The sequence below is a fragment of the Otolemur garnettii genome, unplaced genomic scaffold (assembly GCF_000181295.1).
Source record: "Otolemur garnettii isolate 467f Iridium unplaced genomic scaffold, OtoGar3 scaffold00198, whole genome shotgun sequence".
NCBI lineage: Eukaryota > Metazoa > Chordata > Mammalia > Primates > Galagidae > Otolemur > Otolemur garnettii.
The window spans coordinates 2,019,806-2,044,610 of NW_003852593.1; the positions used below are offsets into that span (position 1 = coordinate 2,019,806).

The 24,805-nt window shown below is 55.4% G+C and overlaps 2 protein-coding genes across 2 annotated transcripts in view; both read left to right on the plus strand.

The window, feature by feature from the left end:
* Positions 1–9,509, plus strand: part of HTT (huntingtin) — a 152,692-nt gene extending 143,183 nt beyond the window's left edge. Inside the window, exons 61-68 of the mRNA XM_012812276.2 lie at positions 466–621; positions 3,692–3,882; positions 4,858–4,972; positions 5,117–5,330; positions 5,707–5,812; positions 7,518–7,680; positions 7,808–7,968; positions 8,695–9,509. Of these exons, the coding sequence (XP_012667730.2) occupies positions 466–621; positions 3,692–3,882; positions 4,858–4,972; positions 5,117–5,330; positions 5,707–5,812; positions 7,518–7,680; positions 7,808–7,968; positions 8,695–8,908 (1,320 nt within the window). The 3' untranslated portion in view covers positions 8,909–9,509. The remainder of the gene's footprint in view (positions 1–465; positions 622–3,691; positions 3,883–4,857; positions 4,973–5,116; positions 5,331–5,706; positions 5,813–7,517; positions 7,681–7,807; positions 7,969–8,694) is intronic.
* Positions 9,510–14,798: 5,289 nt separating this feature from the next.
* Positions 14,799–23,902, plus strand: MSANTD1 (Myb/SANT DNA binding domain containing 1). The gene is made up of 4 exons (XM_003801157.3): positions 14,799–15,022; positions 17,359–17,623; positions 21,373–21,648; positions 23,410–23,902. Exons 1-4 carry the CDS (start codon positions 15,007–15,009, stop codon positions 23,648–23,650), a joined length of 798 nt encoding a protein of 265 aa, XP_003801205.2. The 5' UTR covers positions 14,799–15,006; the 3' UTR covers positions 23,651–23,902.
* Positions 23,903–24,805: the final 903 nt, after the last annotated feature.

Consider the following 24,805-nt stretch of genomic DNA (forward strand, 5'->3'; position numbering starts at 1 on the left):
GGGCGTTGTGGTGGGTGCCTATAGTCCTAGCTACTTGGGAGGCTGAGGCAAGAGAATCACTTAAGCCCAAGAGTTTGAGGTTGCTGTGTTCTGTGACACCACGGCACTCTACCAAGGGTAACAAAGTGAGATTCTGTCTCAGAAATATATATAACAAATAAATAAATGCAGCTCTTTCCTATGGTGCCTGGTATGGCTGAGTATCCCCAGGCAGGTGGGAGCTGAGACCCCAGTTTGCACCTCATCTGTGAGGTGTTTGTTTTTAACAAGACACTCAGTGAGTGCTTTTCCTTCATCATGTTTCATGGTTTTCCTTTAATTTAGGTGCCAGGTTCTTATTGATTTCCCAGTCAGGGCTCCTGTGAATTTCCCTATGCTGTTCTCGCCTGAGTATTAGAACGTGCCTTGTTCCCAGCTCCGATAGCATAATCCTCCCCTTCCTATCCTAATGCTTCGTGTCTCTAGCTTCTAGTGGTCTCAGACTTGTTCACCGAACGCAATCAGTTTGAGATGATGTATTCAACGCTGACAGAGCTGCGGCGGGTACACCCTTCAGAGGACGAGATTCTTGTTCAATATTTGGTGCCGGCCACCTGTAAGGCGGCTGCTGTCCTCGGGATGGTAAGTGATGGCTGGCGTGGAGGCTGCCTGTGCCCACCCAGTTTGGGCCCACTGTACCTTGGAACCTGGTGTTGGTGAAAAATGCTGGACACAGCCATGTCCTTCCCAAAGCACACGTGAGCCACAGCATTGTCAGCTGGAGAGGGTTCAGTGCCACTCCATGGGCCATATATTGTACCCGTTGGTTTGTTATATCATGATAGTAGTCTGTCCCCATAGGACCACGGGTGTGTGACAGTGCTGGGGCTCCACAGATGTGCAGACATGGCTCATTCTTCTGCCCCCCATGTCCCCCTGTGTTTCTCAGTTACACGGCCTCCCTCCTGGGAACCATTTTGTCACAGTGGCCCTGCATTTCTGCTCCCAGAGTCTGCACACATAGTCTATTCTTAGCATGAGAGCTTTATTAGTGGGTCTGGGCTGCTATAACAAGCTGCCTGAGATGGATAAATTTCTGATAAACACCAAAAATTTATTTCTCATAGTTCTGGAGGCTAACGTAGAGTAGTGCACCAGCACTACTAATTCCATGTCTGATCAGGGCTGCTCTCAACCTGATCTGTGGCACCTTCTTGTTGTGTCCTCACATGGCACCAGGGGGTGTATGAGCTCCCTCAGGCCTCTTTTATAAGGGTCTTACCTCATTCATGAGGGCTCCACCCTCTTGACCTAATTACTACTAATACCATCTTATTGGGGATTAGGTGTCATGAATTTGGGGGATACAACACTCAGACCATCACAAGAGTCTTTTGAATTCCTCCTTATCTGCTTCTAGTTTATTGGAATCAGCGTGCTGCGCAGTGCCATATCCCTTGTATACGGCACGGTGTCCTGTGTCCCTACATGGCATACACTTAAACGTGCAGCAGATATATAGTGGAAATAGTTCCCTCTAGGCCCCGACAGGATGTCAGAACTGCTTTTATAGAAAAAGGACTCTTGGCTCGGCGCCTATAGCTCAACCGGCTAAGGCGCCAGCCACGTACACCTAAGGTGGCGGGTTCGAATCCCCAGCCCGGACCCGCCAAACAACAATGATGGCTGCAACCAAAAAATAGCCGGGCGCTGTGGCGGGCACCTGTGGTCCCAGCTACTTGGGAGGCGGAGGCAGGAGACTCGCTTGAGCCCAGGAGTTGGAGGTTGCTGTGAGCTGTGATGCCACGGTACTCTGTCCAGGGGGACAGCTTGAGGCTCTGTCTCAAAAAAAAAAAAAAAAAAAAAAGAAAAAGGACTCTAAACTGTCAGAACTGGCATTGATTCTCTTTGTCATGTAGCATTATCCAGTAATTGTGATGTTTCTTACTCAGATGGCCCCTGGGATTCATTTTTATGATAATAGTAGGACCATTCTTCTACAACATGCTCTGGACTGCCGTATGCCAGGCATCTAGGGCTACTGGTGAGGGTGATAACGGTGGTGTCCACTCTGCCTGTCACCCTGTTTCACAACTAGTGCCATCATTAGGAACAGCCATGCTGTTGTGACAGTGATGACGTATGCCCTGCTGCTGCAGCACTGGCATTTGCTTATCCTCTCCCCGCATCCTGCTGACTCTGTCCACAGACTGACAGGGCAGCCAGGGGAGGCTGACATAGAGGGCTGCCGACTGTTGTCCAGTCACGTAGGTGTGGCAGAGGTGGGATAAGCCCAGGCCTGTGACCAAGTCTGATTCTCCTCTTCCTGACTGCTTCCCTGTAGCGTCTGTCCTCACCAATCCAGAGTGCTAGAGTAGGTACTACTGCCCCTCGTGGGTGGCCTTGAGCCTGGTGCCATGCTGGTGATTTAGAAGCTGTCCAGGGAGTAGAAACAATGAGTGCCTTGGCTTTCCTATGTGAACACAAACTCTTCAAAAAGAACACCCTCTGGGTACTGCCAGGCAATGTCAAAGCAGCTCTCCCGTAAGGGGTCCTTTTTTCTCTGTGGGGAGGAATTGTGTTTTTGTGCTCAGGCCCAGATGCCCCTAGGCAGAAGTTGTGCTGTCAATAAATCAAATGAGTGAGAATGATTAAGCTTAGACCTAAAGGCAGGATGGTACATGGACACTGATTCCCCATTCTGTGCACATCAGTGTTTTTCCTCGAAGATGACATTTTCTGTGAAGAAAACTGCATTGGTACAGATGCTATCATTCTAAAGCATGTGAGTTTCTTTTGAGAGATTTACCTTCTGTTGTGAAATCTGCATCCTTTCCACAGAGCATCCTGGTTGTGCTTTCAGAAGTGAGACCTGGCGGTTCAGTGGGGAGCCATCCACACAGCCCTGTGGGCGTGGGTGGGGCAGCACCAGGGGAGGTGGGGATGGAAAGGAAGGGTGAGCAGTTCTCCTGTGGCTGTAGCTTCAGGAGCCTGGACATTTGCCCTATGGAAGGGCCTCTGCAAGCTGAGCGCCTTGCTCCACAAAAGCAAGAGGCCACTTCCACATGGGAATTCCATGTCCCCGTGGTCTTAGGTTGAAGGAGGATGAGGGCTATTTTCTCTGAAGGTCTTCTCTTCACTGTTAAGGAGTGAACTTAAGTGAAGAGCGTGGGGTGAAGTGTGTGGTTCTGTAATTAAGCCTGTGGTGTTTAGAGTACTGAGATTGTGCCATCATGGTCCCAGATAGCGTAGTCTGACGCCCACCTCAGCCTTAGCACAGTGAAAGTGCACAAAGGACAGTCAGCAAAGGGAGAGGCACTGGGACAGGTCCAGAGGAAACCAGGCTCCAGCTTCTGGAGTCCTCTCCCAGGGAAGTGCTATCCTAGGGAAGGCCATTAGAGACTCAGCACCAGGGTAGCATGGGTACCTTCTGCCTAGCACATGCTAAAACTCCAGACACTCAGGGGCTCCTATAACCTGCTGCCCGTGCGGGCAGCCAGGGGGCAAGAGCTTTCCCCACACTACAGGTCTCCACAGCAGTGGGCTGGCCTGTCACGCAGGCTCACTCAGTACAGTGTGAGCCTGCCACACGTCTCCTCTGCACATGGGCCTTCCTCCTGGACATGAGTCTGCCCTCTGGGCTGCATGGGAGGTAAGCCACTGGGACATGCTTTCTTCATCACGCAGCCTTTGTCTGTGTGCACATGCCCAGGACAAGGCTGTGGCAGAGCCAGTCAGCCGCCTGCTAGAAAGCACGCTCAGGAGCAGCCACCTGCCCAGCAGGATAGGAGCCCTGCATGGTGTCCTCTACGTGCTGGAGTGCGACCTGCTGGATGACACGGCAAAGCAGCTGATCCCAGTCGTCAGTGACTATCTCCTCTCCAACCTCAAGGGAGCAGCCCAGTGAGTGGGGGCCTGGCCAGGCGGCTTGGAGTAGAGAGCGGGGAAAAAAAGAATGTCACACCCCTCGACATGCATGCCAGGCCCCAGTCCAGGCACAACAAGGGGGTGTTAGTGGGAACCCAGACAAGCACCTTTCTCATGGGGCCATGGCTGAAGTCAGTGAGATGCAGAAACACAGAGCCTTCTGGAGGCTCACCTGCTCCTGGGTGTCTGAGGACACCTCCTCATTTCCACTCTGACCCCAGCCTCACCTTAGCTAAAAGCAGCTAAATGTGTAAGTCTGCACAGATACGGCCTTGGTAAAGCACAACTGGTGGCAGAATTCCCTAGAAAACAAGGCAGGCTCACCACACTGACTTGCAAGCACAGGGCTTCTATGATGTGCTAGTCCCACTTCCACTCTGACGTTGCAGAGGCTTGGAGCAGCAATGGACAGCCCTAGGGTGGGTGTCAGAACAAGCCAAGACCTGGCTGTGCTGACACACTGGGGGGCTAGGGCAGAAATTGCATTTGATGTCTGGATAGAGAGGGCAAGTGGAGCCAGCCCCAGGCCAGGGGCAGAGGGGCTGATGTAGGTGTCATATAGGTGAAGGGGTGTCTGTGGCTCTTTTATCCATGGTGTTTGTTCCATCACAGATTAGCCAAGTCACAGATACCTGTGGTTGCCATGGGGAAGGCAGGGGCTGAGGGGCTCACCCAAGTCAGTGCAGTATGTAGTATCACAAAGACATGAGGGAGTGGAGGACACAGCCTCTCCAAGGGGCACAGCAGGTATAGTGGCTGGTCTGGAGGCAGTCAGGGTCAAGTAGAGACTGAAGCTTTAGGCCAGGTCTCATAGGCCTGGAAGAGCCATGCAGGTGGGGTGAGGCCCAGCTCTGCCCTCCCAAGGGGTCCAGGCATGCTAGCCCCAGTCTCCACTGTGAATGGAAGAGGCTGCTGGATGTGGCTAATCTAGGCTGTTGTCCCCATTTCCAGCTGCGTGAACAGTCACAGTCAGCAGCATGTGCTGGTGATGTGTGCTACTGCCTTCTATTTGGTTGAGAACTACCCTCTGGATGTGGGGCCAGAATTTTCGGCGTCAATAATACAGGTGAGTGGGCCCTGGTCGGTCTTCTTCTGGTCACAGGAGTGGGCTTCTGTGTCTTCTTCCCTGTGTGATTATGTCAGTAGGTCAGTTTTGGTCTGGGGGAGAGGTGTTAGTGAGTGAGACTTGGAGGCCTTTCTTCTTATCCAGATGTGTGGGGCAATGTTGTCTGGAAGCGAGGAGTGTACCCCCTCCGTCATCTACCACTGCGCCCTCAGGGGCCTGGAGCGCCTCCTACTCTCTGAGCAGCTCTCACGGCTGGACGCAGAGTCCCTGGCCAAGCTGAGCGTGGACAGAGTGAACGTGCATAGCCCACACCGGGCCATGGCAGCCCTGGGCCTGATGCTCACCTGCATGTACACAGGTGAGCAGACAAGATGGTCTGTGGTACCCTCCTCCTGCCCTAGGGAGACAGGAGCACACTTTCTTGAGGGACACAGAACCACATCCCCTCTGATTTAGCCTTGTGGTGGTGCGTTTTACCAGTGCTGTCATCCTGCAAGAGAGATGTAAGAGCTAGGTCAGAGGTGCCTGTCCAGAGTCATGTCACTGTGCAGGGGGTGTCAGAGCTGCGCTTCTGGCCACTTGTCCCGTGTTGGTGAGCACTGGGGAGCTGGGCTGGTCCTGGGCTAGTTAGAGACCACACCACTTGCTTTTGGACAGTTCCAGGGATCATGGCACTGTCTGCAGGGCCTGTTGGGGCGATTATGTGACATTCACGCCACACACTTCTGTTTCAGGAAAGGAAAAAATCAGTCCGGGTAGAACCTCAGACCCTAACCCTACAGCCCCAGACAGCGAGTCGGTGATTGTGGCTATGGAGCGAGTGTCTGTCCTTTTTGATAGGTAAGATGCAAAGCCTCCCCCCCCCCACCCCCCGTAGTCACATACTGTCCTGAAACTTGGGTCAGAAGAGCAGCCTGCATGGGTCTTTGCTCAACAACTCAAAGGCTGTCCCAGTGCCTACCCATCTCTCCTGAAGCCTACAGGGACAGTGCCCAGTACTTGAGCAGTTTGTCGTAGGTGCAGGAATGATCCAGCTTTAAGAGAGCCAGGTGAAGGGCCTTCTGTAGGAGAGGGGACTGCAGTCTGTGCAGGGATCTGCTCTCTCCTTCAAGGACCTCAGGAGGGAACACACGGCATCTGTGAGCAGTGTTGGGAACAGCATCAAGAAAAGTAAAGGTTAAAACATACAGATGCATCTTTGAGAGACCACGTGGTTGGCAGCTTAGCCTCCTAGCCTCCTTACCTTGTGTGTGTTTTTGTTCAGAGTTGACTTTTGCTTGCCTGTTCTGGAAAATTAGTTAGGGGCTCTGTGGGCTTTTTCTCAACGACAGGGCCCTGTGTTTAGCTCTCAGGCTGAGCAACATGACAATCTGTGGCCTTCTTGCACCACTGGCCTGTGATTTCTAGTCAGGCCAGCCAACGGGAAGCAATTTGGCCTTTCCCAAGAGCATGCCTGTGTTGCTGTTTGGCCAGATGATGTGTTCTGAACAGCTGAGCAGCAAGGCTGATCTGTTTCCATGGAGAATTTTAAAATGAGCCTCTGTCATTCTTCAGTTCATATGTATTCACTGAGCACCACCGCAGCTGGGTGCTCGGGTGGTAGGGCACATGGAGGCTCCACTCCCATGTCCCTGCCATCCTGGGCTTAAGGTCTAGTGCTAAGGGAATCTGTGCTCCAGCCTGCGCAGCTGAAGGTATCTTCCTGTGCTACAGCACACCCAGCCTGGGGGACACCTCGGGGCAGGTGGAGCCAGGCACACCTGCCAGGGAGCCAGCTTGTTTCTGGGGCATGGTGCCTCTCAGGTATAGAGAGCTGTCATGCGTGCACCCGCAGTGTGGTAATGGGACAGCTGTCTTTTAGCATGGAAAAGAGCATTGCTCAAGGGACACGTACCAGGGTTTACTGGGAGCAGGATCAGTGCCAGCACACATGGGGTCCACATTTGAGAAGATTCTGGTAAAGCAGAGGGCCACAGAATGTTAGAACATGTTATGGTAAAGTTTATGGAGCATTTCGATGTGGAAAAGAACAAAAACATGATAAGGTTTTTTGTTATGACCTTTAAAAATCTTGTATACAGGTAGTCCCTAGGTTATGAACAAGCTAGGTTCTGTAGATTTGTTCTTAAGTTGAATTTGTATGTAAGTTGGAACAGGTACATTTACCTGTTACCCATGATAACCTTCATTTAAAAGTGCGAATAGTACATTAGTTGGATGTTTGTAACTCAGGGACTGCCCATAATGTCCCCATCCAAACCATTGTTTATTCCTTTGCCTGATTTTCAAGCCCTCTTTTGGTTGTCAGCCCCACACAGCATGGAAAGCCTTGAGCCTGTGCCAACCAGCCAGCCATCAGTGAAGTGGACAGAGGGGGAGCCAGGGCTTTGCCTTTTTATTTTCCAAATGTATACTTATACTCTAGTTAGCCCATTGGACAGTCTGTCAAGGTCAGGGGTACTTCCAGCCCTGGCTCAACCCTCCTGGATTAGGGCTGGGGGGACTGGAAGAGCCAGGCTGAGGCTCTACCCATGTCTCCTCCTAGGGTCAGGAAGGGGTCTCCCTGTGAAGCCAGAGTGGTGGCCAGGATCCTGCCTCAGTTTCTAGCTGACTTCTTCCCAGCCCAGGACGTCATGAACAAGGTCATCGGAGAGTTTCTATCCAACCAGCAGCCTTACCCACAGTTCATGGCCACCGTGGTGTCCAAGGTGAGGTTGTCTGCATGTGGGGTGGGTAGAGAGGGAAGCCCACAGGGCCGACCTCCAGCCTCCCCAGGAGGAAGAGTGCAGCCTGCCACCTCCCTCCAGTTCTGACTGGGCACTGGCTTCTTCTCAGGTGTTTCAGACACTACACAGCACCGGACAGTCATCCATGGTTCGCGACTGGGTCATGCTGTCCCTCTCCAACTTCACACAGAGGACCCCGGTCGCCATGGCCACATGGAGTCTCTCCTGCTTCTTTGTCAGTGCAACCACCAGCCCCTGGGTCGCAGCAATGTATCCTCCCTGGCTTCCTGGCACTGGCCGGGCCCTGCTTACTGTTAGCCCTTGCACATACTTCTTATATGTAGGCTCACATTTTGCATTGAAGTTTTTGAAACCTAACCTTTGCAGGTTAGGTCACATAAATGTCCCGGTGACATAGACCTCAGGCCTAGGGGAGCAAAATGTTGACAGGGACACAGAAAATGAATGTCCAGCCATTCATTTGCAGATGCCCCACCCACTCCTACAACCAGCAGCGGGTTTTGCCTGGCACTGCTTCTCATTAGCTTTGTCATTGTGCCTCAGTCACCCTCCTGGGGAAAGCCTTAAGTAAAGATCTAGTTCCCACCCCCAAAATGCTAGCTGCCAGGACTTCCCCTTTTGGCAACCTCCCCAAGCATAGCACAGAGCCTCCCAGCAGCATAGTTGTCCTGGTGCTGACGGCACAGCCTCATCCAGTGTGCCGGGCAGGGTCTTGGCAGGCAGGGCTACAGCTCTGCCCTGGCTGCTGGAGCAGGCTCACAGGGCTAGCACAAGGCCGGCCAGCGCCACGTGGGAACCAGGCTAGGTAAGTCCTGCCAAGCGAGCACCCCGCCCATGGGCTCCCATATCCTCAGCCAACTCTGCCTGCCAGCTTCCAGTGGGCATCCATGGGCAAAGTTGTAGGAGAGCTGCCAGGACTGTATGGAGGCAGTTTTCTCCTTGCTTGCTGGCCTTCTGCCTTAACTCCCTAACCAGCCTTCCACACGTAATCAGCAGGATGGGCAAGCTGGAGCAGGTGGATGTGAACCTTTTCTGCCTGGTTGCCACAGACTTTTACAGACACCAGATAGAAGAGGAGCTCGACCGCAGGGCCTTCCAGTCTGTGTTTGAGGTGGTCGCAGCTCCAGGAACCCCATACCACCGGCTGCTGACTTGTTTGCAAAACGTCCACAAAGTCACCACCTGCTAAGCGCCATGGCTGGAGAGGCTGCGAGGTAGAGGTGCCTGGTGCTGAAGCCTCCAGGAGCCTGTGCCAAGTGCCCTGCCTCCACTGGGCTGGCTTGGTCAGCACAGGCTTCTGCTCATGCCGCAGGTGGCCAGGCAGTGCGCGAGTCTTTGTCTTGTGGCAGAAGTGCCCTTGGCGATGAGGTAGCTGGGCAGGGAGTTGAGCCTGAGGCCTCTGAGAGAGCAGGAGCCACTGTTTACCAGCCCCAGGCTGCGGTGGTAGCAGTGCCCATGCGCCAGGTGCTGGCCTCTTCTAATGCTCACCTTTTGGTTGAAACCACGTTGCAACTGACTTTGTCTGTGGGACAAAAGTCCTCCTACAGGCTGCCTGTGATCCCCTCTGCCGTCCTGCAGGCAGAAGGCTCCATCGGCAGGTGTGGGGAACATTGCCGTGCATCTCCGCAGCAGGGGGTATGGGCCACACCTGGTGTCTGGATGCATGGAAGCTGCAGTCCATGCTGGGCCAGTGGCCAGGAGCACCACACACCCAGCCCCATTCTGTCTATCTCTGTTTTCTCAGGATTTAAAATTTAACTATATCAGTAAAGAGATTAATTTTAATGTAATTCTTTCTATGCCCGTGTAAAGTATGTGACTTGCAAGCCCCGTGCTGCATGCCATAGCGTCTGTGGAAGTGGACAGGGCCCCTCTGGCCATGACCCCTCCCACAGCCACTCACACAGCCCTCTGCATACCCGTTGAAGTTCCTGCAGCACATGTTCCTGTTTTATGCATTCACGTGTACCTGGAGGGTAGAGAGGTGTTGGTGTTCAGGTGACTATAGCAGGGTCTTCCCAAGGGCCCCTGTGAGGGAGGAATGGGGGTGCCCACCACCACCTCATGTTTAGAGTCATGGCCCCTGCAACCCTCTCCTCAGGTGCAAACTATCCACATTCTCCACCCACTAGTAAGGATGGGGCTTCCCTATCACACAGCTATGGTCATCCTCTGTTGTGCCCAAAGATAATGGCGGGTCTGCCCCAGGAGCTGGCCAGCTGGTTTGCAAGTGGTATGCCTGGCCTCAGCAGCCCCAGGGGCTACTAAATTGCATTTTATCCAGCCACTCTTAGTCAAGAGCAAAGCTTAGTGTTTTGGCCACTGTTAGTGCCAGAGCCCAGTAGCCCCTGCCCCTTTCCAGCCCACACCAAACCCAGGCTGCTGCCTGGTCAGAAGAGTGTAGCTCTGTGCCCATTCTGAGGACAGAATGGCATGAGGAGGGAGGACTGGTCAGCTCAGCCTGGCATCAGCACTATGGCTCAGCAGAGCCACTTCCTGGACCAGTCCTGTTTCCAGGCCCAAAGTAGTCAAGTCACTAAAATGGAAGTGAGACCTGGACAGCAGGTGGCCCTTGATGTGGGAGCTGGATCAAGGAGTCCTGCTCACTCACCACTGGCCTGAGACAGGGCTGGGGTTCTACTTTCCCAGACTCTAGACGCAGGCCCAGGTGGGTTGGTGACTGTCATGCAGGTTGGTTCAGTTGTGGTCATTGATGTGTGGGGCATTTAATGTCATGCTGATTGGTTCAGTTGTGGCCATTGATGTTTGGGGCGTTTAATGTGCTAAATGGAGATAATTGGGGAGCTGTTTTCCAAAGTCTGTGTAGGTGCTGCTTTGACAACCCTGAGTGTCCGTCTGTCCCTCTCTTGCCACAGCGGTTAGAAGGCAGCCAGGATGCAAGGCCGAGCAGTCGAGGGGAGCCTGTGGGCCCTTCCTCAGAGAAGCCTCTGCCAGCCTCCAGCAGAGGCCTTCCCCAACCGGGACCAGTTCACCCTAGTGTTGGGGGCTGCAGAAGGGTACAAGTGATCCCAGTTTTGAGGAGGACCATAAGGGAAGCTACTGAATTGTAATGAGGAGAAAGTCACCATTTTCTCTCACTGGTTTGGGACTCCCATTTCTCATCCCACCTTTTTCATCGAAAGCCTGCTAGAATGTTTGTGGATGGTGGAAAAGTCCTCGGGACTTGTCGCTGCCCCAACCCAGGTTATCGCAGCAGCTCTGAGAGAGGAGTGTCGTAGGCTGGATGTTCCTGGCTATTTGTTTACATTTGTAAGAAGTAACACTGTGAATGTAAAATTTGGAGTCATTCCCTGTAGAATTCATATTCCTGGCTCAGCACAGAGTAACTGGCCACCCCTTGTTCACGATGTGACCTCAATAGTCAGTGTTCAGCAGATGCCTGTGTGTGCCAGAGGAGTGTGAGTTTCTGAGCAGAATGACTCTGCTCCTGCATAAGTATTCACACTTGTCCATACCCACACACCTGTAATTCATATTCACACGCACACACATCTCAAGACAAATATGCAAGGCCTCTACAAATGCCCGTGTCGGCTTTTCTTTGAGGTTGCCTTTTCTAGATCTGTCACGTGACGTCAGCTGCAGGCCTCACAACTAAGAATGGGACTCCTGAAAGTAGGGTTGTTCATTGCTTGTTGAAATCCCTCTGGAGAAAGCGTCTACCTTAGCACCCCTCTGCAGGAGGGATTAAGCCCTGATCAAGTTCCAAGAAGTCCATGACAAGTCCCAATCATATTGCCAATCCAAACTGTTGAAAAGGTCATTAATTTGGTTGTCAAGATTTTTTGAGGGGATTTGTGGGGGGGCGGTGTTTTTGTTTTCTTGTTGGTACTATCAAGAAAGATTTTAATGAAACCAGGGTAGACTTGTTCGGCAGTGCACTTAAGCAAACATGCCTCCCTTCCTCTGCTGGTCCGGCTCAATGTACATGGGGGATGTTTCCAACTGCCAAGTGCCCTTTATTACTGTTCTCTCTCATTTTTGCCAGCACATGTATCCTTTCAGGAGGAAAGCGTGAAGCTGAAACACCTAAGACACCCAGAGCATAGCATCAGAGAAGCCCTGTGCCCTAAAGGACGCCCTCGGCCACCCTCCCTGACGGCTCATTTCAGAGTGGAATAAGCAGCTTCTCGTGGAGCTGGCCCAGGCCTTGCCATCCACTCAGCTCGGGGGCACAGCCCTAAACACAGCAATAACTGCTTCAGGGGCTAGTCTGAACTTGAATCTGTGTGTTTAGGGGTGTGGAATTAGCCTCCTCATGCCACCGGTGAGCAGCCTCCCTAGTGAATGTCCTCACTCGGCACCCTCTGTGGTGGCTGCGGGCCAGAGTGGAGTTGGAGTTGTTCTCTGATGGGGCTGCGTCTGGGACCCAGGAGAAGGAGGACCTGGAGAGGGGCGGGCTCAGTGGAGAGCTGGGGATGGCTGGAGCAGGGAAGAGTCACTAGCTCTCTGGGCCTGGTACTGCTAGGAGTGGGACCTGCTCAGCCGTGTGACAGCTGAAAGCCATGTGGGAGGCACAGGGGCTGTTCCTTCTCTGCTTGCCCATCACACAGTAATATTGTTGAACCTCCCCTCACTTGTTCCTGGGAGCAGTCTCCTGGTGTACATGGGGTGGTGACCACCAGCCTTGGAAGATGGTGGCCAACAGACCTGGCCACAGAGGTTGGCTCTGACCTGAGTGGGACCACCTCCCCAGGGCTCCTGCTCTATACTACAGGCAGAGTGGCCAGGGAGCCAGCAGGGCTGTGATGGGCAAGCTCCGGAGCCCTGCCCAGACTCAGCCATTGGCTTCCAACAGGAAAGGGAAGGGCTGACATGAGATGTATATTTAAATTTTTTTAACTGCTGCAAATATTGTACATCCAAATTAAAGGAAAAAAATTAAACCATGAATTGCTGCTATACGAACCTTGCTTTGCTTATTGAGACCTAGACCGTGCTGTGCTGGTACTTGAGGAGACAGTCTCCCAGGTGCTCCTCTGAAGGGCATGAGTTGTCCCACCAGCAGACGTCTGGTACCATGGGGCCAGGAGCCAGCCTGCCTGGCTGGGAACTTCCCAGAAGGGCAGCACAAACCACAAAGCGGTGGTCTCCTGCCCTGGAGACATGGGCTGCCAAAGCTTTTGTGGTTCAGCGATGGTTATAAGCTAATTGTATGGAAACCTCAGGCTTTGAGCCTTTCCTTTCTGCTTCCACATTTGGCCCAGGGCAGGGGGTGGTAATTTCCCGCACAGGGACTAGAGCTGTGTTCCCACATGGGGCATGAACTGGCTTTTGAGTCTGCTCAGGGGCCTGCCAACCCCTTCTACCTCCTTGGCCACTGGCACCTTCCACTCCTAAAGCTGTGAGTGTTTCCCACCTGTGCTCTGGCTTGGGCTGCTGCTGTCTGCAGAGCCTGGCTCAGTCCATGTTGGCTTGTAAGTTCTTCCTATCTGAAATGCCTTGTTCTCTAGGAAGTCCGTTTAGCTTAACTGGGGCACTCTGCTCTGGGAGTGCCTCTCCAAGGGCCCTTGGTGCTCAGTGTTATAGTAATCTTAAGGTACAGATATTTTATCCACTAACTTGCAGAAACAAAAACCCCAGACTATGGATTTCTCTGCGCAGGTATTTAGTAAATGTTTGCTTGTAGTCCCATCTGGTTCCAGCTAATTGGTGGGAGTGGCCTGCCATCCCTCAGTGGAGCAGGCTCTGCAGTTGGCACCAAGAGAGATGGGCCAGTCGGCGGAGGCAGTACCACTGCATGTGGGGCCTTCTGAGATTCAGTGGCAGCTTGTGCCACCGAGTCTCCTAAGGAGCAGGGTCCTCTTTCACTGGACGGTGATAGTGAGTACTCGGCCAGAGGGACCTGGTGACAGGCCCAGCCAGAGCAGAGCACACACTCCCCCATTTGCCATGAGCTGAATCTGTCTTTGCATCAGTGACTCGACTCCTGGGCCCCTGATGGCCTCACCCTTCAGAGCTGCCTAAGTCCTTGGTCACTTCAAGGAAATGGAATGCTTCCTTTCTCCCTGGTCCAGGTGTGGATAGCAGATCCTTGGCACACCTGGCATGGCTGATACTTCCAGGAAGATGCCCCCCCTCATGAGTGGCTTGTCTATGGCATGTCTCCATCGTCCCCCTCCTGCACCATGGCAGAGGGCAGGAGCCCAGCAGACTGTCCTCCCCATCACCAGAGCACATACCCTGCATCCCTGCCTCACTGGGGGTTGTGCTCTCTGACTTTGGTGGCATTGGTTTTTAGCTATAACCAGCTTTGTTTCAATAAGGATTTTGCAGTAGCTTCCCAAGCATGGTGTGTGGTACTTCCTTACACTCTCTGTCAGATGCGGGAAGCAGCCAGGGTGAGGTGGGGGCCTGTTCCCAGGGGTGGGTATACCCCCAGGACAGCCTGGCAGCAGGGCCCAGTAAGGGCATTGTCTCAGGGATCAAAGTACAGAGGTAGACCCAGTTCTGTGGGTCACCAGGACGCCATCATGTGCAGTTCCCCTGTATGTTCCGAGCAGCCTGGCTCCCAGTCTGGGCAATGGTATGTCTCCACACAGATAGCCCTCTCTATTGCAGGCGCATCCTCTGGGGCCCTGGGGGTTCCAGGCCCTGAAGGTGGGGGCAGGGCTAGAGCCCTTAAGCCAGGCCCTGGGGAGCCCCGGGTCAGGTTAGGGCTGCCCACTGAGGCAAAGGGCTGACAGGGAAGGGGCTGCATGGTGCCTGACACAGGAGGTAAGTGGCAGTGCCCAGCCACGGGGGGCCCACACCCCACTGACCCTACTACAGCTGGCTCCAGCACTAACTGCACCCCTCTTCACAGTCCCCACTGGTTTTAGGAAAGTCCTCTGGCCCTTTTGCCTGGGCCCTGCAGCCTCCTAGCTGGGGCTACATCCATGCCCTCCACTCCCTGCATCCCTGCCTTGGCCCACACCCCGAGTTCTTCCACCACCAAATCCGGCCATTACCCCAGAGCCTACTGTGGATGCCCAGCTCCACTCAGTTTCCAGGGAGGGGGCCCTACCACCCCCACCCAGGGTCAGTCCTGGTGTCCTGCCAGCCTGTGAGCTGAGTGGAATGGGAGTGTCCACTTGGGCCACCTTTATTATGTGGAGGGGACACGAGACCTAGAGAGCACAGGCCTTACTGGGCTCATAAAACCAGGCTGGACCTTGGCCTCTCAGTGCTGCTGTTGAGGCCTGATGCTTCTCCCTGCAGGTGCTGCTGGGCCCCACCCTGGGCCTCTGCTCCTGATCCCGCGGTGACTGGGGGTCCCAGCAGGCCATGCAGCTATGCCAAGGTATGGAGCCCCCCCTAACAAAGGGCAGGCCTGGGGCTCCCCTGGTGGGACAGCTGGGTGCTGGCCCTTCCCTCTGCCTGTCCACCTAGTTCTTTTTTGTCCTGGGAGGCCCAGAGTGAGGGAGAGGCTCCAGCTCCCAGTTTGGGGGTCTCTAAGGCATGCCAGGCTGAGTAGGTTGGACTCGAGCCATTAGCCCACCTCTCAGAAACCCCTGCAGGGTGGGCTCTGCCTCCCCGTGACCCTGGCACTCAGATGCGGGTAGATGTGCCTTGTTCATGGCCATGCCGCTACAAGGCCCTGGACACGGCAGTGATGCCCACTGATCATCAGAAGCCCCTCCAGCCCACATGGCAGGCCAGGCCATGCCCTTTCCCTAGTCTCTCAGGCAGTTTATCTAGGGTTGGCAGATAGCATTCCTGTGGTGTCCCCAGGCTCTGAGAGAGGCTGTCCTGCTGTTCCGCAGTGACAATGAGGAAACAGGCTGGGGGGACGAATGTGACTCAGTTCACAAGCTGCACTCTGCCTGCCCTTCCAGCAGAGCCCTCACCTGTGCCTGTTTTCCAGGAGCCACAGCTGGGGGAAAGGGACTAGGAGGGGTCCCTGATGTCATTCAGGAGGGCCAAACCCTGTACTTGAGAAGTCACTCATTCCTTCTGCAAATACTGAGAGCTCTCTGAGTGTCTGTGCTGGACACTAGGGAGCAGCAGCGAGCCACAGGCCAGCCAGGAGGACAAAGGACTGACCTGGCAGTGAGTGGGGAGGATCTGGGACCCCCTCCCATGCCTCAGCCTCAGACAGGAGGGATGGTGTCTCCTGAGGCCCAGAGCTGATAGCACAGCCAGGCCATGACCAAGGGACCTGGGGAAGTGGGGTGTGGATGCCCCGTTGGGTTCCCCGCAGACACTGGGGGCTGGCCTCCTGGCATCCTCTCTAGTCTGACTTACAGGGCCCAGGGAGCTCCATGCCAGCCCTCCCCATGCTGTGCACTCGCCATGGGCCCTGCCTTGCTCTTCCCTGAGAGCCTCAGCCCACTGGGCCTTTGTTCCCCTCCTGCAGGTCACATGAGGTGCTCTTCTCAGAGTTCATGGAGCCATGGGCTGAGGCTCAGCAACACCTTCCCCCTGCAGGCCCTGCCCCCCTATACTGGGGCAGCTCAGACCTGAGGCTCCTGTGTTTAGTCAGGCCCAAGGAGGATAGGCAGGCCCAGAGCAGGACCACCAACTGGGTGCTGGGCCCACAGACACCAGATTCAGGCTGGGCACCGTGTCCAGCATGGCCCAGCATGGCCCATCCCAGATGACTTGGGCCCTGTCGAATCTTATTTGATTTTTAGATTTTAAATTTTGGGTGCCACTACCCTTAGGTGGCACTCTCCCTGCACGGTCCCCGGCTCTTGCCAGGCCAGGGTTCCCTGACATTCTGTCCCAAAGCCCCGCAGAGGCAGATGTCCTCCCCATCCTGACCCTTGATCCCCCTTTCTGCCCTGCCACCCGTGCATATCACGAGTGTCTGACCACCATCAGCTCTGCACAGGGTCCAGTCTGTGCCCTGCACCCTGCCCTTGCCAGCTGGTGCTTCCAGGAAGTACCTTCTGCCTGCCCGTGGTTTACCCGGCAAACTCCTCTTGAACAGACTTGCTTTTGCCTGCTGGACAGGTGCTGGAGGTCTGTGTCCCTGTCCCCTTCGTGCACCACTAGGCAGGGCTCCCAGTGTCCATGCATTGCCCAGGGCATCTAGGGCAAAAGAGTATGAGAAGAAAGAGCCAGCAGGATCATGGGACCCTGAGACCCCACAACCCCAAGGCCAGCCTCAGTGAAGCCTGGCAGGAGCCTTCTGAATGAGGAAGGGAGCCACACAGCCAGGGAACCCTGCTAGTGCCAGTGACCACCTTGCCCAGGCCATCACTGTCCCTCTTCCCCATCCCACTTTGCTCCTTTCTCCTTGTCCACCTGCCACACCTCCTGTGTTGGTCTATAAGGCCTGGCCAGGTGGAGGTGGGGGCAACGCCTGGATCCATCTGTCGGGCCGCTGGGTTTGGGCCAGTCCGTCCACTGGCTGCAATATTGATGGCCCGTCAGTACAGCCCTGATTCCTGGGCTTTCAGTTAAAAGGTTTCTGTTGTTGTAGCTTATGCAGTTGCTCTGTTGCTATGGAAACGTGACATCAAAATGACGTTTCCCGTTTAAAAGCTTTTAACTAAATTCCTGCCTGTCAGATCTAGGCCCCATTTTGAGCGTGGAGCTGCCTTCGAGCGAGCCAGTGAGCCCGTGCGCCCCCTGCTCATGGTCCGCGGGACCAGCCGGAGGCCTCGCCTGAGTGCGATCTCTAACCCCCAGGCACTCCCAGCATGGCAGCTGCCGAGGTGCCCAGCTACCTGGTGTCCCCTCAGACGGAGAAGCACCGGCGGGCCCGAAACTGGACCGATGCTGAGATGCGCGGCCTCATGCTCGTCTGGGAGGAGTTCTTTGACGAGCTCAAGCAAACCAAGCGGAACGCCAAGGTGTATGAGAAGATGGCCAGCAAGCTTTTCGAGATGACTGGTGAGCGCAGGCTGGGCGAGGAGATCAAGATCAAGATCACCAACATGACCTTCCAGTACAGGTGGGCGGGGCCTGGCACGGACGCATGCGGGAGGTCGTGTGGGTCCTAGGGCGGTGGCCTACCTGTTAGACTCCCTTGCCCTTGTGTAGACAGAGTCCCACAGGCTGAGACCATATGCAACCTTCTCTTGGGGGCCGGGAGACCCAGGAAGCTGGTCAGAACGGAGGGTGGCAGGCTGGGCTGATAGCAACACCTTGGGCCCGGGGTTGCTATGGGGCCTAGGCCAGGACAGCGGCAAGAGTGCAAGGCCTGGACATTGCCCCAAGACACTTCAGAGAGATGCACCCCTTGACCTGCACATATCCAACCCCAGGCGGGAGACTGCCACTGCCCTCCCTGCCACCAAGCCCCACACTCAGTAGGAGCGTTGGGTCCTGCTATACAGGTGGGAAACTGAGACCAGAGGCAAGAAGGAGGCTTGGCTCCCAGACCTGCCTGGTCCTGATGTTCTGTGACTTCTAACATCAGCTGAGTCCTGCTGAAAACCCCTCTCAGGCTGGCCTCAGGGTCAGAGAAATGAGCATTTAGGGCTGACATTTGCCACTGCACTTTAGCCTGGGCAATCCAGTGGGTGGTGCCTGTGGCTCAGTGAGTAGGGTGCCGGCCCCATATACTGAGGGTGGTGGGTTCAAACCCGGTCCAGCCAAACTGCAACAAAAAAATAGCCAGGTGTGTGGTGGACGCCTGTGGTCTCAGCTACTCAGGAGGCTGAGGCAAGATAAATGCCTAAGCCCAAGAGCTGGAGTTTGCTGTGAGCTTTGACGCCACAGCACTCTACTGAGGGTGACAAAATGAGACTCTGTCTCTAAAAATAAATAAATAAATAAAAATAAAAAACATGCCAGAGGGGCCAGAACAGTGGCCGGTTGGGGATGGAGGAAGAGGTGGAGCCTGGCCTTGGCCCCAGGGACTCCCAGGCTGGGCATCTCCTGGCCCGTCAGTATCCTGGGTTACTTTCCCTGCCTGGCAGCCTGAGAGAAACGCCTGCAGGTCTGGGGCTGCTCTGGCTCCCAGGAGGGAGCAGGTGAAGCCTTGGCCCATCTGGACAGAGACACAGGTGGGCCCGGGTCATGGTGTGGCAAAGGTTTCAGGTGGGGAGGGGCTTGCATGGAGTGAGGGTGGCAGCAGGAACTGGGAGCTCAGGTGCCTGTTCCCCTCGGGCAGGAAGTCTGAGGGAGGCTGGTGCAGATGGCTGTACAGGTTTGCCTGGGAGACCCTGAGTCATGCATTGTGGGAGAGGACCCCACTTTCCTAACAGGAGAGTTGGCCTCCAGCAAAGTGGGAGGGGAGCCCCAGCCCTCACATCTCTGATCCCCCAGGCTCAAGCAGGGACCTGGACAGCCCACAGGCCATGGAGGCTTTGCTTTGGGATATGGTGATTTGACTTTCTGTGACACTTTAAGGAGTGGGTCCAGAGCCTGGCCTACCCAATGGCCTGTTTCTGCATTTTGACCCCCCAGCCTGGTCCCTGTCAGGCTTGCCAGTACCAAGGCAGCTGCTTGGGGTCTGCTGGTATCAGAGTTGCTTAGTGTAATGATGATAAATTTGAGCCACCAGCTGTTGGCCCTAAGGGTGAGAGTGAGTCTGGTGTCTGCAGAGGAACAGGTGGGACAGACGTCTGCCTGTGGCCCCTGCAGCCTCCATGGCCTTCCCAGCTCCCACTCAAGAACCTGGAGCACCAAGGAAGGGGTTCAGAGGGTGGTGGGAAACAGTGATGGCCATCTATCATCCCCTCTGACTCAGGAATTCTTGGGCAACAGCCCCCTAACCGGCCCTGATTGGCGTCTGTCTGGGTTATTCATTATTTATCCTGAAAGCCTCCTCCAGAGTCTCCAGGGAGGGATTCTGTCTCCATTCCTGGAGGCCCAAGAGTCGAGGGTGCAGCAGAGGGGAGCCTCCCCTGCAGACACTGCAGCCTGGCTGAGGTGAGGGCTGCACACCATGGCTCCTCACAGCTGCCATTATCAGCCTATTCACCAAGGGGGAAACTGAGGCCCAGAGAGGGAAAGGATCTTGCCCAAGGCCACACAGTTGTTAGCAGGTAAAGCTCTGACTGGGCGACTAGTTTTTGTCCATGCCCCCAGCACCCCCACTGCAGAGGCTTTCCTTATTTTTTCACAAGAGTTCTTTATATATCAAGGCTGGCAGGCTAAGGGTGTCCGAGTGGGTAGCTGGGTTCCCTGAAGCCTGGTTAGAGCTCTTTATATATCAAGACTGGCAGGCTAAGGTATCTGAGTGGGTAGCTGGGTTCCCTGAAGCCTGGTTTGAGTATAATTTGGGAGCCTCCTTTCCTAGGGACAGGCTTTGCTAATTTGTCCCAGGAGTGGGTTGGCTTGACTGGGGTGGAGAGAGTGCAGGGAAGGGGCCTCTAAGGGAGGTAGAGGCTGGGATGGGCATCTGGCGCTGACCCCACCCTCTGTGCCTCTGTCTGAGAGGCTCTGGTCAAGGGGCCACATGGAGGAGGTCTCTGCCTTATCAGACCTAGTGTGTCCTGAGACCCAGAGCTTCCCCCACACTCCTGCCAGTGTTGCCAGAATGTGGAGAGGCCTTGCAGCTAGGGAGCCTTACCCCTAGGCTAAGTCCTCAGGATCAGGCCCCACCCTTAGAGCTGGACCTCTCCTGCCTCCTGCAGGGCACTACCTGCCAGGGTATGGCTGCTGGTCACTGGGAATGTGTTGGGAACCTGAATGAGTCACCCCACAAACAGGCACAGCCAGACAGTGAGAAAGGGCTGCTGCTCCGGATGGCAAGAGGCATCTGCAGCTGCCAGGTGCCAGGTGCTGTCCAGCCACTCTGGGCCCTGTCTTTGCAGCCCCAACTCCCAGAGGACGAGAGCACCCAGGGCAGGCCCAGGGATGTGCCCACCCTCTCTAGGAGGCAGGACCTGTCTGTGGGAGGAGACCTGGGAGGGGCTCGGGCCCACAGTGGGCAGAGCTACACTGTGTGGATGCTTGGTCCAGGGCCTGGTGATGTGATGTCCAGCAGTGTGAGAAGGGGCCCGTCTGGCCCGGCCCCACTGCCTCTGGCAGGCTGCAGGTTCTTGTGCTGGACCTAGGCTCCTGCCCAGGCTAACAGGAGTGATGGCAGCTGTGCAGGGTTAGAGTCCTTCTAGGGTCAGGTGAGAATGACATTGGGGCCCAGCTTGCTATTTTAGTGAATCCTGCCAACAGCTGTGAGAGGGACTTACTTTGATCATCGTCTTTTACTGACATGAAAATAGAGGCTCAGAGAGGTTAAGGAACCTGCCCAAGGTCATACAGCAAAGTGGTGGAAGTGAGATGCAGACTCAGAGCTGTGGACACTGATACATGTTCTCCCACACTCCCTCTTCCTGAGGTGCTCTCTAGAAACAGTTATTATAGTGCAGTATCCTATCACAACGCCTTAATATTACTGGTCAACCTATTTTAAAAGCAATATATGCTCATTCCATTCAGTCTAGAAATCATAGAAAAGGAGAGAACAACAGAACTCAGCCTAAGGTCCCAGCACTTACAAACAATCCTCATTAATATTTGGGGCACGTGCAGGTCCTGAGGCCTAATTTATTTCTAAGTCCCACGTCATCCTGACCCTGGAGCCTGGTCAGTTTTCCTGGGGAGGCCCACGTGGCCCAGAGTGGCTCCTGCCCATGCCATGTGGCTCTCCCTGGGGTCTCAGAGCTCTGTGTGCCCCTCTGCTGTGGCCGGGCGGGCCAGGCCGGGGCCAGCTCTGCTTCTCACCCATGGCTCTTGTGTCTCTCGTTTCAGGAAATTAAAATGCATGACAGATAGCGAGTCTGTTCCTCCTGACTGGCCCTATTACCTAGCCATTGATAGGATTCTGGCCAAGGTCCCTGAGTCCTGTGATGGCAAACTGCCGGATGGCCAGCAGCCGGGCCCCTCCACGTCCCAGACCGAGGCGTCCCTGTCGCCGCCCGCTAAGTCCACCCCTCTGTACTTCCCGTATAACCAGTGCTCCTACGAAGGCCGCTTTGAGGACGATCGCTCCGACAGCTCCTCCAGCTTCCTGTCCCTTAAGTTCAGGTAGTGTGCATCGCTCTTCCTGCTCCCGACCCCAGGGACTCACCTTTCCCCACCCCGATGGGGGTCCAGAGAAAGGGACCAGGAGTGGCTAGGGGAAGCAGCTGCAGAGGCCGAGGTGGTGTGCAGGAGCCTCTAAGGACAGGGCAGCCCCAGCCCAATGAGGGCTGGAGTGTCCACAGACAGAGCAGGTTTGTCTCCAACTCCATCACTTCTTAGCTGCGTGGAAAGTTCCTTGACCTCTCTGGCCTCAGTCTCTCTCTGACAAAGTGGGATCTCAGAGGGTGGGTGGGAACATCACAGGAGAGAAGGCCCCACACAGAGGGCATCCATATCCCTGGACCCAAAGGGGCCCCACTCCTCCCTGCCCCTACATGGACTGCCGGCCTCCAGCACCAGGGAGGATGTTGGGCTGAGCCTCCAGAGGCCCTCGTCACCTTTTGCAGGGGGCACACCATGTCCCTTCCACTAGCCATCCCACACTTTATACCAGGCCTTCATACATTGGCCATGACTGTGCCTGCAAGATGCTCACACAACAACTGGGACCCAGGACACATGCTGTGCAGGAGAGACACCTGGGTTGGCGGCCAGGGAGCTTAAAGAAGGCGCTTTGGAGGAGGAAACTTTTGGGTGGGCTTTGAAGGTTAAATAGGAGTTGGCTAGTTAGAGAACAGAACAGGAAGAATGTGGAATTGAGTCATGGCTTCTCTCCTGTCCCAGTGTTCAAGTCTGTCCAATGGGGGGGTGGAGTGAGGAAGGCATTTTTGAGGAGAGTCCCTCCAAGCTGACATCCCCCACACCAGGGGCTGCTGCTTGAGTCACCTGGTCCCCCTTCCTGGAGGGGATTTCTCATAAAGACCCCAGACAGAACACTTTTGCTAAAAGGTGAGGCCCAGTTAGCAGTGAGGCCTGAGGGTCATGGCCAGAAGTTCTACGGTCTGAGCCCTATTCCCAGACTGCACTCTCCCAGGCATTGCAGAGCTGGGACAGGCGGACCACAGCACTGCTCAAACCCAAAGCTGCGATCTCCCACCCCTGAGGTTGGCTGGTCACCTGTTGTGTTCAGAGCACAGAGTGTAGGGGGGCAGGTAGGCAGGCACCAGGACCTTGGGTCTAGTGGGAATTGGTAGCTCCCTGCCCTTCAGTGGGGGCTGGTAGACCAGGGATGGCCACCACCTGAAAGTGGAATGCCCCAGAGATAGTGCAGGGCTGAGCTGGCTTGAGGGCCTGGGAAGGAGCCCAGGCCTCCTCCAGGCCCCACATCGCCAGGTGCCTGACCTGCCTCCCTCACCCCAAAGCATGCTGACCCATCTCTAGACTGCGGGGAGGTGAAGGGCCAGGATCCCAGGCCCTTCCTTCTTGGACCTCAGTTTCTCCAGTTGCCCTAGGCTGGCTGGACTTGGTGTCCTCTGGCTTCCGGGCAGGAGCCCTGGGAGCCACAGAATACCCAGCCGTCACTTCTCCCTGGAGGGGAGTTCTGGGCATGTTTTCATGGCAGGGTGTGCCTCTGTAGCCCAGAACATCCACCCTTTCCAGACCACGGGTGGAGGTCATCCTTGAGCCTGGCCCGTTACTCTCTCCCTGCAACGGGCAAGTGGGCTCTGGCGCTCCTCCACACGTGGACAATGACACCCTGAGTGCCTGACCTGCCTCCAGGGGCCTCAGCTTCCCTATTTGCCCAGTGAGGTGGTGGGGGTGAGGTGGGGCCCCAGCATACCCCAGCTCTGTGGCCAGCACATCCACAGTGCACTATCCTTCCAGGTCAGAGGAGCGGCCCGTGAAGAAGCGCAAGGTGCAGAGCGGCCACCTGCACAAGAAGAAGCTGCGTCTGCTAGAGGCCATGCTGGAGGAGCAGCGCCGTCTGAGCCGCGCAGTGGAGGAGGCCTGTCGCGAGGTGCGCCGCGCGCTGGACCAGCAGCACGTGCTGCAGCTGCAGGGCTTGCAGCTCCAGGAGCGCATGATGAGCCTGCTGGAGAGGGTGATCACCAAGTCGGGCGTGTAGGCCTGTGGGCGGTGGCCTACCTGTGCACACAGCGGCCTGGACAGAGGGGACGCCCTCCACCAGGCCTGCAGTGGGCTTCTCCCGGCCAGACATTCCTTCCGAGGGGCCTGGTGAGGAGCCCCCAGGCCGTGGACCGGGAGACCTGAGTCTCTGGCACTGAAGTCCTTCCTCAGACACAAGCCCCGGCCTTCGGGGTGCTCCTGGCAGGACATCCTAGAATCTGCCTCAAGCGAGGCCACCACCAGTGATACTTGAAACGCCTTTTGATATTAAATGTGTACTTTTCTCATTATTGCCTGGAAGCAGGGTTTGCTTTCGCTGGGTAGGGTGGGGGACACCAATTGATCTACCCTGAAAATGAGGCTCCTGGAAGAGGGCTGAGCGGCCGGCGTGGTGCCATGGCAGGCTCTCTCCTGAGGGGATGTGGTGTCCTCCCTCCTCAGGACCTCTGCATCTGCGCTGAAATAACCTCTCACATCCCCAGCAAACCCCAGACGCTTCAGCACCCTTGTTACTCACCTGTGTCTGGAACCTCAGGTATTTCCGCTGCCTCCTTAATGACAACACTGATAAAGGTGATAAACCTGCTGGGGCCCCTCCCGTTTAACTTTCCAGGCTCTGCGATTCCTGGTGAGTGAGACAAAGGCCCTGGCCTCAAGGAGCATCTGCTCCCATGCAGGGGAGGCAAGCCAGTCAGTAGAGAATAACTAGAGATGGTGATAAGCATTGGAAGGAAGGGGTCGGCCTTAGACCCAGGAGGGCAAGACCCAGAGGACATATCAGGGCAAAGCCCAGGGGCAGCAAGGAGGGCTGTGCAGAGCCCAGCAAGGAGCTATGGTTGTTGCCCAGTGTGTTGGGAATGTTTCAGCTGCTACAGCTCTGGTCTGACATCCACAGGGCAGAGCTGCTGGGGGAGGGCCACAGCCACAAGCTCACTACACCACCGTATCCTTTCACCAGCTGGAAAATTCTTTCCAGGAGCCCTTCAGCTGAATTCCCCCTGGGTCTTGCTGGTTGCCCTGGCTGCAAAGCATGCTGGGACCAGGTGTGTTTGATTTGTTCCCTGGGATGAGGCAAGTTGCTTCCCCCTGGCAAAAAAAGGTTTTGTGGCAGGTGTCCAGCAAGCAGGTGGCACAGTTTGACTCGTGGGTTAGA

Excerpts from the sequence above, each read along its gene's own strand:
- MSANTD1 (XM_003801157.3), top strand. Across the intron at positions 17,624-21,372 it reads AACATGACCTTCCAGTACAG|GAAATTAAAATGCATGACAG; the intron begins GTGGGCGGGGCC and ends CTCTCGTTTCAG. Across the intron at positions 21,649-23,409 it reads TTCCTGTCCCTTAAGTTCAG|GTCAGAGGAGCGGCCCGTGA; the intron begins GTAGTGTGCATC and ends CTATCCTTCCAG.